The 17,858-nt window shown below is 38.9% G+C and overlaps 1 protein-coding gene across 1 annotated transcript in view; it reads left to right on the top strand.

Moving 5' to 3' along the window:
* The window catches only part of LOC107548850 (metalloprotease TIKI2-like), a 65,574-nt gene that overhangs the window by 2,319 nt on the left and 45,397 nt on the right, over window positions 1-17,858 (top strand). Inside the window, exon 2 of the mRNA XM_016229675.1 lies at window positions 679-1,248. Coding sequence (XP_016085161.1) covers window positions 679-1,248 — 570 coding nt within the window. The remainder of the gene's footprint in view (window positions 1-678; window positions 1,249-17,858) is intronic.

The following is a 17,858-nucleotide window of genomic DNA, read 5'->3' as shown; positions in this document are numbered from 1 at the left end:
CCTGCTCTCATTAACATCAGCTCTGACTCATGGTTAATAAACTCTAAACTGCTCTTTCCTGATTTGAGGTGGTTGAACAATTCATTAAATTTAAAGGTTGACCGTTTAAGAGCGAGTTGTTCATTGAAGGTTACATTTTACAAGGGCACAGCTATTGACAGCCTCAGCAACTAGTAAATACTTTAAAGTTTCAGAGGGTGCAGAACAGCAGAGGTTTGCAGCACTGCAGAGTGTAAAGGGCCTTTTTACGAGGAAAGGCACACTGTAAACTAAGAACCCCATTAAACATTTCCACCACAGATTTAATACGCCAGCTCTATCAGTGCACTGGCATGAACCAAGTCCTCTGTGACACAGCTACTATATGGTGCTTTTTCCCCTCAGTTTGACTTTGAATAAGGAAAAAGTTAATGTATACTGTGACCCTATGGAATTCAGTTTAAGATTATTATATCAGTGTCTAAGACTTCATCAGTCTGGTTTATATTGATCTATGCAGTTTAAAACATTGATTATGATCTTTTTTTAGGATAATAAAACTGATATTTACCAAATATATATAGGCTGATCTTTGAGTGTCATTATTTGAGTTGTAACACTGATGTATTTCTTTCAGTCTAATGTTTTGCTACTGACCCTTTGACCCTAAAATCTCTTCTTCCTTTTCTCTTTATCAAGCAGAAAGACATGAACTCCTTCCTGTGGACCGTGAAACGGCCTCCTCCTTACCCTCCGTCCTATCTGTTTGGGACAATCCACGTCCCGTACACTCGAGTCTGGGACTACATCCCTGAGAGCTCGAAACAGGCCTTCCAGACCAGCACCAATGTTTTCTTTGAACTGGATCTCACAGATCCTCTAACCATCTCAAAACTCACTAGCTGCCAGCTTCTGCCCAACGGAGAAAACCTCCAGACGTTACTGCCACGTGATCTCTACCGCCGACTCAAGCGCCACCTGGACTACGTCAAACACATGATGCCCTTCTGGATGACGGCAGACCAGCGTGGCCGGGGGCTTTATGCAGACTACCTCTTCAATGCCATTGCAGGGAACTGGGAGCGCAAGAGGCCCGTATGGGTGATGCTGATGGTGAACTCACTGACGGAAGCAGATGTGCGGTCACGGGGAACTCCGGTACTCGACCTGTTCTTGGCACAGGAAGCTGAGCGTCTCGGAAAGCAGACAGGTGCTGTGGAGAGGGTGGAGGAACAGTGCCATCCCCTGAATGGACTGAACTTCTCACAGGTCAGTGAGTAGGCAACCAGACAGAGAGTCCTGTGTGTGTGTTTTGGCAAGGGTGCATGGGAAATCCGGTGGTTAAAAAAGGTGTTGTTATGGATTAAGTGATTATGAATATCCACAGACAAACCAGAGCAGGGAGGAAATGAGATAAAAGTCTGGAGTTAAATCAGAGGGGGAGGGAGAGCAGCTGCCAGCTTGATAGACTGGTGTGGAAATCAATGCTGAATGAAATTTATGAGGTATAGAGGGAGGAAAGAGAATGAATGTCTGCCTGTGGGGTCGTGCTGTCATCTGACACATCTTGATTATCCTATTGCTGCCTGTCGAATGTAACATTAGAGTGAAAGATGGACAAACTAACCTAATTGCTTGATGATATGTAGGTGGAGGGTATCCAGCTTTTATTTCTGCACTGAAAAAGGAGTGGCTCACAGATATGTATAGAGCGGAGGAGTTATATTAAACAGGCAGAGTGTTTTTGTTCCTTGCGTGTCACACACACACAAACTATACCCTATTTTATATAGAATTTATGTCATATATATATTTAAAAAAAGATTAATTTATATATATATATATATATATATAAAGTAATACAATTCATAAACTATAGAATTCTTAAAATTAATTATATGTGTGTGTGTCTGTGATTTAAAAAAATATATAAACAACCACATTATATATGATTTTTAAGATGCTAAAATATATAGCTATTAATAGGTTAAATCAATTACATAGACATAATTATTATAATACATTTTTATAAATACAAAGGTAATTTTAAAATATATATAAACTTTAATATATCTATAAAAAAATTATATATATTAAAACATATACATATACGCACAAGCACACACACACACACACACACACACACACACACACACATCATACACATAAAAAAAAACAATATTATAAAAAAAGCATTTTGTTCAAAAATTCCAAAATATTATTGATGTTTGGCGCTCACTGTGGTCCAACAAGACCTCAACACAACCTCAATACACTGCTTACCACCACAAAACCTGCATTGGTGCCAGCAACATGGACATGAACATTCACCCTGCAACTGAATCTGTGAGCAGGGGCCCCTGTGTGACAGGCAACAGGGCTCCTGTGCTAATTTAAGAGGGTACGGGGCAACATAGCCTCTCCACTTTCATCAGCACCTCCTAACTATGCTGTCAAAAAAGAACATGCCTGCAGGGCCTGCCAGCCAGCGCACCCCTGTGAGGAATCGTGGGAAATGTGGACCCAGCACAGGGTGACGGCTCTCTCATCTTTAATCTGAGAGAGGTCAAAATACCACTCTCATTCCCAGGCTGACAAAGTCAAAATATCTTTTTTTTTTTTGAGTAGCGGCAAAATAATGCTTTCAGACAGAATGGGTTTTAGATAGAATTACAGTTTGGATATTTATTGCATCAAATATTTCTTTGAGTATGAGTTTATTTTTCACTGAATTCTGTTCATACACTAAATGTCACCAGAATGGGCAGAACAGATGGAGTTAGACACTGCAATATGAACTGTAACAAAGTGCCCTTAATGATTCTAGAATTCTCTGCTTTAGATACTGGTGAAGGCTCAGCCAGCAATCTATTTTAATCACAGGGCTAATCAGCAAGCTTTTGAACGTCTGAATTTCCTACAGTTTTCCGTCCAAAAATAGTCCCAGAAGAAGTAAAGTGCATGAAATGAAAATGACAGGCAAATGATTATCCTGTATTAGAATCTGAGGGATAATTTAAGCGCCGTGCTCGCCTGGAACACTCAAGCAGGAGTGAGGTCAGACGGCAAGATCATGCATGGAGGCAAGAAGGAAGGAGTTGGATGATGTGTAGGCTGTGGTGTCGCTGCGAGGCTTAATCTGAAACATGAACCACGGGATTGTGGAAGATCAGAGTTAGGAATGCTTCCAAATGCCGCTAGCCAGCGTATTAATCATTCCCAATAAAAGTAACTGCCTACGATATCCTGAAACTTGCAGTGATCTCTTTCTCTGGGTTTCGCGGCATGAGTCATCAGTTGTCGCTGGCATCCCCACACCAGAATTTGTGTCAACCGCCCTGGCCTTTACCTTGGGTTGAAGCAGTTAGCCTGACCTTTTCCTCTCTGTTCGCTGGGAAACATCGCCAAGAGCTCAGGAAGTGCTTTGAGCTCAGAAGGTGCTACAGAAAAACAGGTCCCCATCTCAGTGCTGATGTGGTTGCTTAGAGGATAATGGGGTGTGATGCCTGGAGGATAGAACAGTTAGCATGGCCTGGCACAGATCCACATCTGGCTCTCGGATAGAGTGTAGGGGGGAGTTGGAGAGCATTGGGGAGAGTTTGGCCGCATGGAGAGCATGGTTCACCTTCAGCTCTGCAAACATGGATGAATGTAGACAGCTAGGTATGATAGGAAGCAACATGAAGGGCAAGCTCCCACTATGCATCAGTGGACTGAATGCCTCATGCCAATGCTAAAGCAACGTACACATGTGCTTATTTGGCTATGTGCTTTTATATTCTTAACTGTTTTAAATTCATTTTAAACCTTTTAAATAAATTTTTTAATCATTTTCAAAGTTTTTAAATTCCTTGTTTTATTGTTGTGATTATTTTTTTCTTTTCTTTTATGTAAAGCACTTTGAATTACCATTGTGTATCAAATGTGCTATATAAATAAACTTGCCTTGCCTTATTTATCTTGTTAGCTCATGTTGTAGCTAGCATTAGAACATTGGGGGAGGAGACAAAAAATGTACAAGAACATCATATATATATACACCACCCTCCTCTGGGCTGAGGTCAAAGGTCGCGGCCTAGCTGACAATGAAGACAAACTCATGGATACTAGAGTCTCTGTGTGATACTGGCTAGCAAAGAAGGAAAGTCACAAGGCTATTTTAGGCTCTGTGTAGGGAGTGAAATCTCCACTGCAAACTTAAACTCAGACTAACAGAATAAAGTTGTTGGAACTCACACTTTAGCAGAAGCCACATGTTTTCAGCTGTGAAGAAGTGCTGAAGTGTTGATGGATCTTTGAGGGATAGAGTCTTTTAAAATGGGATTAACAGAAATGTATAGGTCAAATACAGCAGAAATATTTGTACACTCACTGTGAAATTGTCATGAGCTTTTCGCCATATTATTATACATCAATTAGTTCCAGTTCACTAATTTGTTTGTATCACTTCGCTTCTATGTGTTTGCTACAGAGAATTCAAATTGGGTTAACTACAGTCTTTTTGTTGGCAGAGAAAAAATCAACCATACTGTATAGCCAGCCATATTGTGAATGAAATGTCAGTTTCCTTATATTAATTTGTTAACTTATTCTTGTTCATAAGTTTGGGGTCAGCAAGATTTTTTTTTATATAATACTTTTATTGAGCAAGGACATATTAAATTGATCGAAAGTGACAGTAAAGACATGTACAATGTTATAAAAGTTTTTCATTTCAAATAAACAAATTATTTTGAACCGTCTGATCAAAGAATCCTGAAAAAAAATGTATCATGGTTTCCACTAAAATATTAAGCAGAACGACTGTTTTCAACATTTCTTTTAATAATAAGAAATGTTTCTTAAACACCAAATCAGCATAATGATTTCTGAAGGATCATGTGACACTGAAGACTGGAGTAATGATGCTGAAAACTCAGCTTTGCCATCGCAGGAATAAATTAAATGTATTCCTAATATATTCAAATAGAATAGTTCTTTTAAATTGTAATAATATTTCACAATATTACTTTTTTCTCCATTTTAAACATATAAACACTTAAAAGACTTCTTTCAAACTAGCAACTTACAGAACGTCACAAGCAAACAACTGAAGCACAGCCACTCAGTGCAGTTGCACTTTTGCTTGTATGCTTATTGCTTAATTAGAAATGTTATTAGGAATGATACCATGATGGAAAAAGTGTGGAAAATTTCCATCATGCATTTTGCAAATGTCTCAACTGGCTTGTGTTCAAAACAGTTTATCATCAGTATTCTGCTACAAATATTTACTCGGCACTCCATGCTGTAACCATCTGATGGACCTCAGATAAATAATGCATATTTAAATGATAGAATTAAGGAGAATCTGACTTTTGCCGCATTTAAATATTTACATTCCAGGTCTCATGTGTAAGAACTGGGCGCTATGATCTGCTGGCATGTGCAAACAGCGTGATGGAAAAAGCAGCCACCTCTGTGCTCCTGCTGGATAACCTCCTGCCCAAAATATTATCCTTAGTCTCCAGTTTTTTTCTAATTTTTTTCACTCTAGTCCTCTTTGTGGAGGCTTTTTGCACACCTCTGTGACACTCTACCTGCAGAATGGAATATGAGTGTCAGCATACAATGGAATTAGAATGACTGGAGAATCTCAGCATATGGGAATGAGAATACATGAGCTTCAGTCTGGTGGAAGCAAAGATGTTATCATCAAATTCTTTCCTCATTGTTCCAAGATGGTATTGGAGCTTGGTGTTTTCACATGGCTGATTGGATGATGTTTTAATCATGTCTTTAAATATTACCCAAGATTCTGGCACTGTCTATTTCATAAATGCTTCTGACTCAGGAATGACCTCGGTTTGTATATCCACAACTTCATTTTCTTAATTACCTATCATGCTTTCAAATAAATGCAATTTCCATTTGGAGGATGTCCACTAGGGGACTTAAGCCTCCAATGATATCAAGAGCAAATGTGCGTAAAAGTGGCACTGGAGCCAAATCAGGCGATCTGCGGGGCTTGTGAGCACACACGCGGCAGTCAAACCGCTGGCTTAATTACTTAATTGGCCTTTCTAATGACTAAATTGCCCCCTGCTGTCCAGAACCACTTTGAAAATTATGTATTGGCCTGAAAAGAAGGCTTGCTCTGGAATTCACTGAAGTGGAAAAGCCAAGCCATGGATACCTTGAATGTTTACTTTCATCAAATGGGAAGTAGTTACCTACATCAAAGTGCCATCTTACCCAGAGCGTGGCACACACACAGCGAGGAAGCAGTGGTCTGTAGGACCAACTCTCTGTCTGTGCTGAGGGTGTGCCCTTCCTCGCAGAGGAAATTATCCATGCAGTCCACACTGACGTTTCTGCCCCACAAACATCCTGTTCTTTGGTTTTTTTTCAGCTTTCTGTCAAGTTTAAAATAGAAGTAGATACAGTAAATATGTGTAATAATTTCTGGCTCGACAGCAAAAATGTGTCTACGAGTGTACACTACCATTCAAAAGTAGTGATCGGGGGGGATCAAAAGTTGTGATCGAGCGTGATCGCCCCCCAGAATGCAATCGCGGAGGGGGCCCAAGTCAATATGCTGTTCAGTGAGCCCAGAAACCATAGTGGCGCCCCTGCCTATTATGCCAGGCAGTTCGAATATTGTCTTTCATGCAGTGAGTAATGTCGCTGTATGTGAATTTAAACCATCTGCAAGTTGTAGAGCCGAAAGTGCAAAAAATATAAGTTATTTTCATCCAAAAGAAAGAATCTACTCTAAACAGCCTGAACGAGTCGTCAGTAATTCGAATCCCACTTCCGTGATGGCTACACATCACGGGGTAACACATTTGCATAATGCCAGCCTATGTTCTACATTGGCCGGCCGTGAACAACTTGACCCACCCTCAAACACTGTAGCTTCATGTGGTTAACATCATTTCAAGAAGACGCTGTGAAAGTAAATTCGTTTTATTTTCACTTCCGAAAGATGAAGGGAGTTCGGGGAGTTCAACACAGGATTCACAAGACACTTGCTCTTGAAAGATTGCTCAGTACCCAGTTTATTTGGACCAGCTGGCTCCACTGAACCACCTGTAAGTATGATTAATAATAGATGTTTGTATTTTCTATCAAAATACGGAACTATGGCAATGGGCATATCATTTTCGACATGAACCATACACGGTAGACCAATCACAACAGATTGGGCTATCTGACCAATCAGAGCAGAGTATAGGCTCACGGAAAGGAGGGGTTTAGAGAGATTGAACCTTAAAACTGCTTTGAACGAATCGTTTGAGGATTGTTGAAAAATTAAGTGATATTATTTGCATATTTTGAGAAACAAAAGCGTTTTTTGACCATGCGTGCATGTAAACCTATAATAGGAGACTCCCAAAACAATATTAGGAACATTACAAATGGCCTTTTAAATGTAATTTATTCCTGTGATGGCAAAGCTGAATTTTCAGCAGCCAGTACTTGTGTCGTCTTCAGTGTCACGTGATGCTTCAGAAATCATTCTAATATGCTGATTTGGTGCTTAAGAAACATTTCTTATTATCAATGTTGAAAATAGTTGTGCTGCTTAAGGTTTTTGTGGAAACATTGTACATTTCTTAGGATTCTTTGATTAATATAAAGTTAAAAAGAAAAGCATTTAAAGCAGATAAAGATAAAATAAAAAGCATTTAGTTGAAATATAAATATTTTGTAACCATACAAATGTCTCTACTGTCTCTCCATTTTAATCAATTTAATGCATCCTAACTAAAAAGTATTAAGAAAAAAATCTAAACAAACTTTTTAACAGTACTATACATAATTCTTAAAAGCATTATATGTAAAAATATCTATATTATTCATATCTGAAGTCTGGCAGTAATTGTTTTAAAGTATATTTTGAAAAGGCAATGAATTTGAAACAAAGGTGGTGCTTTGATAGCTGTAGTGGCAGTGCTTTAACAGGGATGAAAGTAGAGTTTTGGCAGTTGCTATTAGACCTTTAGCTCACTAAAATACAGCTTACTGTCTGTGTGCTAAAAACCTTCTCCTTTAAAGAATTGTCACTAAAATAGTCAAGCTAAGAAAAAAAAGTCAAGTAGTGAGTTAATCTAAATGAATTAACCCAATCCTAATTAATATACACTTAAGCTTTACTTGACAGGGTTAGATGAACATGCTCCTCTTGATCTGTCATTTAAAGCACCATATACATGTCTTAACATACAGAAACTGAGGCTGGTTTTGAGCATGCAAGTTGCTGTTAAATGTGAGTGGTCCCTGGTGCTTCCTACTGTTAGTGATTGATGAAACATCTCAATGACTGACTAAAGGGCCTGTCTTGCTAAGTCTGTTGTGCTACAGTATTCCAGCCCTAATGAATTCTGCACATTGGCGGATAGATTGTGCTCAAGCAGCAGAGCTATGAGCTCCCAGCAGCTGGGAATACACAAGACAGAGTGCAATTCCACATAGCTGTGATCCCAGCACCAAGATCCACCTTTCTTTTCCTTTCTCTTCATCTTCTTCACTGCATTCCTTCTTTGAGAATGGAACAGACATTTCATCTTTGCTTTAATGGCTTCACGTCACACGAGAGTCCGGCCGGCCACCGGCTCTCTTACCTATCAGCGAGAACAAGGTCTATTTTACAGAACCCCCCCACACACATACACACAAATGGGCAATGCCTGTAACAGAGTTACATCAGAAAACACACTGCAAACACTCTTCAAACAGTCAACAGATAAATAGGTTTTGATTGTGTTCCCTCTTCATAGGAAAGATTCTGAGGCGACTGACCACAAACATGGCACCCTTTCAGAAATATGAGGAGACTTTCCAGTATTGCTTTTGTTATTGGAACAAAGAACAGAGATTGAAATGAGACTGAAATATATTTGTCATGCACACACACACACACACAAACTACTTGTGTGGTCAATATTCATCACCTTTGAAAGTGCATGGACTGCAAGATGTTGCCTTTATATGAGAAACTGAATATTACATATATCAAAAGTTTTTTTTTTTAGAAATTAATATTTTTATTCAGAAAGGAAAATTATTGTGATTAATGTGATAAGAATTTTTTTTTCTTAACCACAAAATCAGCATATTAAGAGGTTAATGGTTTCTGAAGGATCACGTGACACTGAAAACTGGAGTAATGGCTGTTGAAAATTCAGTGTTGCCAACATAGAAATAAATTACATTTTAAAATATATTACAATAGAATTAAATGTAATTCTTATAATATTTAACGATATTACTGTTTTTACTGTATTTTTTAACCAACCCTGGTTGATTGGCATAAGACGGAAAAAAAAAACATATTACCTACCCTTCCCCAAACTTTTACATGGTAGTGTGTGTGCATGTGTATGTATGTACAGTATATCTATACAGTATATGTCAATATTTATTTGACTAATTTTAGGAAAAACAATGTGCCATTAATATAATACACATTCCAATCTCTTTCAATCAAATCTCAATGGATAAAATCAAGTCTCACTTTACATTATTCCACATTGAAATCTGTAACATTACAGAAGTTAAATGTATTGCGAACACTGTTTCATAATAATCCAAAGACCCTCCATGCAAGGTTCCAGTGGATCCAGGGGTCTTTTTCTGCTTCTTATCAGGTCCATTGCACACATGGGCAGCCTCTGGGTGACCTCTGCTCTAATACGATCCATACTCTCCATAAACACTCCTCTGAATATTTAACGATATTACTGTTTTTACTGTATTTTTTAACCAACCCTGGTTGATTGGCATAAGACGGAAAAAAAAAACATATTACCTACCCTTCCCCAAACTTTTACATGGTAGTGTGTGTGCATGTTGTACCTATACAGTATATGTCAATATTTATTTGACTAATTTTAGGAAAAACAATGTGCCATTAATATAATACACATTCCAATCTCTTTCAATCAAATCTCAATGGATAAAATCAAGTCTCACTTTACATTATTCCACATTGAAATCTGTAACATTACAGAAGTTAAATGTATTGCGAACACTGTTTCATAATAATCCAAAGACCCTCCATGCAAGGTTCCAGTGGATCCAGGGGTCTTTTTCTGCTTCTTATCAGGTCCATTGCACACATGGGCAGCCTCTGGGTGACCTCTGCTCTAATACGATCCATACTCTCCATAAACACTCCTCTGGGTTCTGCCTGCACATGTCCACACAAACCCCACGAGATGAATAAAAATGGGAATATGGCTACTTTTGTGACCCCTGGACAAGCATGCAGAGTAAGAATCACTGCCGTAATCACAACATTCATGATTCTAATGGACAGTTTTGCACCATAAAGCTTCAGCAAAGCTGTTATTGTTTGAACAGATGCTGCTGTCCACTGACTAAAACACACCTCTCTTCTTTTATCATTTCTACCTCCGCCTCAGACAAAAGTTTTCATAGCTCGCCCCAGCCGGGTTTGGACTGATGTGAAGAACGCTCGCTGGATTGCTTGAAATGCAGCTCCTCTCATAAAGTTTTACTGGTGTACACATAAATCCTCTGATTCCCTGTCAACCTCTTCCCTTCAAAACCAGTTTCCCTTCACTTTGTCACTGTAACCTGTGTGGTCTCGGAGTCCGAAGGTCTCATACTCAGTTGCACAGTCATCTCCATTCTGCTCTCTCGAGAGAGGCATCATAGGAAATATTGTACATCCCTCCATCCATTTTTTAATGAGATTCAGTCCCACTTCATCAATAAATTGAGTGATGTAAAACAGTGCTCACTGTTCATGGCTGTTAGAGAGTGGATTATATACAGTAGCTACATGTGGATCCAAATACATCGATAGTTCTTGTTTATAGCATTTGGAGGGCTTTTCCCCCCAGTCCATCTAAGACGACAGCAGATAGGTCCAGATTAGCACATTATTAGGTTTCTGCGCTGCACTAATAGTGGTTTAGTGCCAGTGACATCACGGGGGAGACGGTGACACGTATCCATTACTAACAGTTCATCACCCAGTCTTGTTTTATCCTCACTCCTTTATTCTTAAATATTCTTAACCCATCTCTGCTCTCTCTCTCTCTCTCTCAACCCTTTACAGCCTTCATTTAGTGCTCATAATGCGCTCTACAAAGCATACAAATGATAGTTCACCAAACTTTATTTAAAAATTAACTTTATTAAAAACTACTTTATTTAAAAAAAACAACAACAAAAAAACAAATGACATTTTTGGACATTTGAAGTATTTATTTGCATTTATCTATTCACACATTTCACAATTTAAAAGATTTAAAAGATTCAAAAGATAAATAAATTTGATAATTTTTATATATTAGTCACTTTTAATGAAGGATTAAAGTTTCATTTATTATTAGTTTGGCACTCCTGGTCCCTTTCCAGTTTCACTGTGTGGACAAAAAGTAGTTTTGTCATATTGCTAAAAACCTTGGATGAAAGTGATATGGGTTTAGAATGGCATGAGTGTAAAGAAATGGTACTATAATTTTCATTTTTGGGTGAGCTATATCCTTAATGTCCTTGCTGAAAGTTTTTAGTTCTGTCTTTGGTTGATAAATCTCCTTTGCATACATTCCTTAATGTGCACAAAACTGTCCAACCTTCAGGCTGTCCTTGAGTAAAATACTTCTACCCCCCCCCTGTTTTTATCATCTTTTTTTTCTCCCAGAAACCAAATACTGTTGATTCACCCTACAGAGAGATTCTGGTTAGCCATTTAATGTTGCATTGTTTAAGTCAGTTGTGGAGTTGGGACATGGTGTCTGTCTGCTACCCCGGTTGTCTGCTGGTTGAACTTTCAACATTTGGGTGTTCTTGTTTTATGTACATAAAAACAGACTGATTGAAAGAAGAGATCTTTTGCCTTTTTCCATATTTGTGGCCAAGAAAAGAGATGTTTTGGCGTATCGTTCCTCTCATCTTCCCTGTTTTTCCTCCACCTCAGATCTCGCTCAATTTCACCTGCCATTTAATGTTCCAATTCTTGTGCTCCACCTCTCTCCTTTCTCAGCTTTCCCTCTGCACCCACTGGAACAGCTTACATGTAATATCCAACACATGGCAACGTTTATAGAAGGCAAATGAGTTGAGAAATCAAATTTGCTTAACAATTCCAGCTCTGGCTCCTCAGGAACCGGTTACCATGGGAGATGATGATGGGCATCTGAAATTACACCCTCCAGACAGAAAGACAGGAAGAGAGAGAGAGAGAACAAGCGAGAGAAATCTCAGGTTTTCTGGTTCAAATAAGTTTTTTTTAGGCCTGATGTTCTCTGTAACTGTTAACTGTGGTGAAACCTGAGCTGAACAAACCAGTGTTATTGTTGTTAACGAAAACTTAAAAAAAAGACTGATTAAAATAAAATTTAATACAATAGATTAAAAACATATCAGAAATGTTGCCTTGTCATCTAACTCAAGTAAGTTTATGCTGATGTACTAAAATTAATACATTAAAAATAAAATGTAATAAAAAATTAAAGCTAAATATAAATAGAAAAAAATATATAAATATAAAAACAAAAACAAAAAATGAACAAACAAAAAAAACTAAAATTTTAAAAATAAAGTCAAACTCAATACGTAAAAAAAATATACATAAAAATTACTAAAACAGCACTGAAACAAAAAGATAAGTGAGCAGCTGTGAGGGGAAAGAAAGAAAGAAAGAAAGAAAAACTCAGTATGAGCCTCAGAGGAAAAACTCCTTAAAGGGGTCATATGATGCGATTTCAAGTTTTCCTTTCTCTTTGGAGTGTTACAAGCTCTTGGTGCATAAAGAAGATCTGTAAAGTTGCAAAGACTAAAGTCTCAAATCCAAAGAGATATTCTTTATAAAAGTTAAGAGTCAACCACGCCTACCTAAAATGGATCGTTCTAACACGCCCCCACATATCTACATCACTATGTGGAAATATTAGCATATTTTTTTAACCTAGAAGAGTACAAGGCTGGCTGTGCACAAAGGCTATTTCTAAAAAAAAAAAAAAAATTTGAGAGAGGCGGGGCATAGAGGACCTACAATAATGTACAGTATTTGAAAAATAATGTGTTTTTTGCACATTAAAGCATGTCAACATATTCTGTTACACCAAATACACAAAATAATGATCTTTTAAATAGCATCATATGACCCCTTTAATAGACAATCATTTTATAAATACAGTTTAGTTGTGTTTACAACCTTTAAATGGGCATTTCAGGCAACATCAGCAATGAATGAAAATGAGGGAAAACAAAGATTGGGAACAGGGATATAAAACGGTACCATCTCACATTCTTTCTGCTGTGAGCTGAACATAGAAAAAGAGAGAGGCGGGTGGGGAGTGGGGGGGATGTGGTTCTGGTGGGAGTGAACACGCAGTCCTATTCAGATAGCATAGTTTGGCTTGGCAGAGAAAAGCCTGTGTGTAAGCAATCTGGGTAATTGGTTTCTGATGCCCCTGTCAGTTTTCGGCCAGACCACCTGCCCAAGGGAGGAGGTAGAGAGAGAAAAAGAGACTTGCACTACAGCATCTCTATCCCACCCATCAAGCTCTTAACCCTGCCTGACCTTCCAAGGCGCCCCCAATTCAGCCCCCATTGCAACACTTGATCATTCACAGGACCCATGTACAGTGTAAGCGATTATGATGATGGTCAGATGGGCATCACAGTACGAGAACAGCTCCGGCGAGGCTCGGTTGTCTCTCGAGCAGGATGCCAGCAGTTATGTGCACCACAAGGCAACTTTACAGAACCTCTAATGTGAAAAATTTGGCTTCAGGCACTCATCCGTGCCAGAGAGCGCTTTTCCGTGGCTTGCCGTGATATTCGATCGACATGCATTAGCAAATCCTTTCGTTTTCAAGTGCATAAATCACGCTTCTCTGTTCCGGCTCTCACAGGTAACAGCCATTTCTCAATGTTTTAAGCAAAGAAAAAAAACAACAGCAACAGCATTCAAAGCACCAGTCCAGAGAGACCGATTGCTGTTGGCATGCCAAAAGCTAAGGGAGATGGAGAAAATAGAGGAGCAAGAGAAAGACTGTGTGTATAACGGACACCTTCCAGACGTAGCTCAGCTATTATGGCAGCCAACTCAAGCACATGGCTGTGGTGTGAATGGCTTTTTAATGCCTGCTAACAGGAGTGGTATTTAGCACGGTGGTGAGCTGGAGATGAGAAGAATGTCGACAGAGTGGGGACAGGTCTTTCCAACCATCCATGACTGAGCCGAACACGTCTGCTTTCCTTGGTGTCCACTAATCCTGAATGTTACCACCATTTATGCTCGCTGGATTCGGTTAGATCTACATGCAAAGGCAGCCAAAAATGAATTGAGAGGCTCAAAATACATCTTGGAGAGGTTCAATTAATGGTATAATGTGTTTTAGCTGGAATAATGCGAGGAATTAGCCGAGAGTTTAAAATCACGGGTGTGGAGATGTATTAGGACATTGTTGTGATTCCAGGGAGTCTGTTATTACAGTGCCACGTTTGGCCCACCAGCTGAAGCAACTATGAATTTTATGGCTTTTTAGTCCAAGATTTACATATTTCAGCACATTTGACTCCAGCCCTGATATGACCTCAGTGTCCCTATAACTTTGAAAGGCAGTTATACCGCTCTACACACACAAACATTTACTGTGTTTGTATATCTGTGTGCTCTCGGAGTCAGCTGGTCTATATATAGCCACAACCTGTAGCTTCAGTTGTAAATTCCCCAACAAATTCTTAAAAACAGGTCAGAGGAGGGTGAGACAGGCCACTACAGAGAAGATACAGTATAAGACTGAATACACTTTGGAGAGGGGAAGTTAAAGGAATGTTCTAAGTTCAAAATAAGTAAAGCTCTATCAACAGCATCTGTGTCTTGCTGTCCATAACAGAAAATAATTTGGACTCGTATCTTAGTTTCTAAACATCACTTTAGTAATGCACTCACAATGGAAGTCTAAGGTGCAAGGCTTTGCGCCATGATAAATGTTAAAAATACACATTATTTCAAAAGTATAGCAACAAGACTAACATTATGTGTGTCAGTGTGTAAAATTAATACCTAAAAGGGATAGTTCACCCACAATTCTGTCATCTTTACTCACTCTTATGTCATCTGCTGAGCACAAAGAAAAATATTTTGAAGAATGTTGAAAATCAAACAGGTTCGGTTCCCATTGACTTCCATTGTATTTTTTGTCTGTATAAAGGAAATCAATGGGAACCAAAGTTGTTTAGTCACCAACATTCTTCAAAATATCTATTTTTGGAAATAAGAACGCCATACAGAGGTTTGGAATGATAAGGATAAGTAAACAATGACAGAATTTTGCGTGAACTATCCCTATATGCACTGATATAAAAGTGTACTTTTTGAGGGTCAACTTAATGTTTAAAAGCATATTAAACATTACTGTTAACAAGGTGAGATGTATTCAAATGTTTTTCTGCAGTAATCGACAGCATATCACTAATGCTATTTATAGCTTGCGCTATTGCTAGAGTATTTTAAACCCAAAACATATAAAATGGATAGGTTCCAGCTCTAAAATCTGATTGGATGAGCCACGTGCATGTAAATTAGCCAAACGAACACCGGTGACTGCACGTCTGAATTCTATATATTAATATACCAACTTGTCAACAGCCTACAGTTAAGCGAATGAACTATATTACTTGATGGAAAACTTGATCCTTGTAATTACTACAATAAACAAACAAAGAAATAAAAAAGTAATGAACATACATGCCTTTTATATTGATGTTGTGGCCATTTTATGAGGTATTCTTACAAGATTACAAAGTATTCTTTTCTAATCAAGTTTACTTTTACAGTTATGCATTGCATAATACAAGCAACTTTAAATTCAAGATATGCACTTTATCAGTTCATGCATTCCCTGCGAACCCATGACCAAGGCATTGCTTAATTGTATTCGTTAAAGCATAACATTTCTCTGTTCAGTGGGCCCAAGTAACCAAGAAAGGGGTTAAAATGTAAGAAAGGTTTAAAAAGAGATCTATCTACCAGGGGGCTTCTGTGCATGTGTGTGCATTCTATCCCATAATGTCTTTACCGGGTAAATGCAGACCCCCTCCCACCTTGCGTTCTTCAGGAGCCGTGACCCCGCTGTGTAGAGGTCGAGTGTGAGAGCGCTCTGTATATTGCGAGAAAAGCACACAGGAACTTGTTAACTTACTAAGCCACATGGCCCCCTGCTGCTCACTCTGTTTGGAGTGCCATCCGTCTCGGAGGTGAACGAGCCCCGTTACGGCGTTACAGAGCAGAAGCCCCCCACCCTTAGAGCTGTCTACGGTGAAACAGCCATCCATCAACCTGTAGAATACAGGCCTGCAGGGGCCCCTCTCGAACCTGCCACGGGTCCAGGCCAAACTTAGGAGGAAACATCCCTCTCCAAACAAGCCCTTCAAGAGCCACCCTGCCCCTCAGGAGAGAGACAAAGAAGCATGAAAGAGATGCAAGGAGTCATTTGAAGCACATTATCCATAGAGGAAAAGTAGGAGCTAATGGTTTTCCTCTGAGGGGAACGGGAAAGGGAGATGGTTAGAGCAAGAGAGAAAGAGCACCTTTAGTGGACTGATCTCTGTAGGACACTATGCATTCAAAGAAAATGGTCTTGGCTTTTTTGTTTATTGCAGTAATAACATATTTAATGTGGTGACGGACAACATCAGTACATTTGGTTCTCTCTGCATTGAGGCTCTGTCATTATTGGCTGCATGTGTGATCTGGGTCAGTTTTAAGGCTGATGTTACTGTGAATTTAATGACTCACAGTGATCTTTTGGTTTATATGATGTTGCCAAAAATAACATTATTTTGTGTATTTGGTGTAATGAAATGTGTTTATGCGGTTTAAGGTTAAAAAAACACATTATTTTCCACATACTGTACATTATTGTTTCTCCTCTATGCCCCGCCTTTCTGAAATGCGTAGATTTTTACAAAGCTCATCGGTCTGAAAAGCGAGGTGTGCTCTGACTGGCCAGCTATCTAGTGCGTTGTGATTGGCCTAATACCTCAAACGTGTGATGGAAATGTTATGCCCCATACCATACTGCGATGGCGTGTCCCAGCCGGAGCGACAAGAAAAAAACATTAAAACCCATTAATAACGAGGCATTTGTTGCATCCAGTGGGGACATAATTATGAATTATAATGACTTATACTGTCTTTTTTTCGCATTGCGTTGCATCGCGCCGCGTAAACATAAAACCATGTCTGCATTTGTAATCGGAGAAATGCCAAACAACAAGCGCTACTCTACACTGCTCAAAACTCACGTTTGAATCATCAGTGGCAAATCCTTAAAGTTAAAACGTACTTACAGTCTGTGCATTGTAGTCTACTCTTCCAGGATCAGGAAACAGTCCTCCATAAAATGCTCTGGACACATCTGAATATTTGGGTTGAACTGTTCTGGAACAGTGTTGTAAATACAACTTAACCACTGATTTCTAGTCGTGTCCTCTTTTGGAATGCCAAACAAAGTAGTTTCACACGGCGGGCTAGAGTGAGCGGAGGCCGGCGGGCCTGAGTGAGCGGCAGCGGTCTAGAGTGAGCAGAGGCCTATATATATATATATATATATATATATACAGTGGGTACGGAAAGTATTCAGACCCCCTTAAATTTTTCACTCTTTGTTATATTGCAGCCATTTGCTAAAATCATTTAAGTTAATTTTTTTTCCTCATTAATGTACACACAGCACCCCATATTGACAGAAAAACACAGAATTGTTGACATTTTTGCAGATTTATTAAAAAAGAAAAACTGAAATATCACATGGTCCTAAGTATTCAGACCCTTTGCTCAGTATTTAGTAGAAGCACCCTTTTGATCGAATACAGCCATGAGTCTTTTTGGGAAAGACCCAACAAGT

This window comes from Sinocyclocheilus grahami, unplaced genomic scaffold, assembly GCF_001515645.1.
Source record: "Sinocyclocheilus grahami isolate Dianchi unplaced genomic scaffold, SAMN03320097.WGS_v1.1 scaffold16.1, whole genome shotgun sequence".
NCBI classification, from domain to species: Eukaryota; Metazoa; Chordata; class Actinopteri; order Cypriniformes; family Cyprinidae; genus Sinocyclocheilus; species Sinocyclocheilus grahami.
The sequence above is the reverse complement of the archived record's forward strand: the minus strand, read 5'-3'. Positions and strand labels throughout refer to the sequence as shown.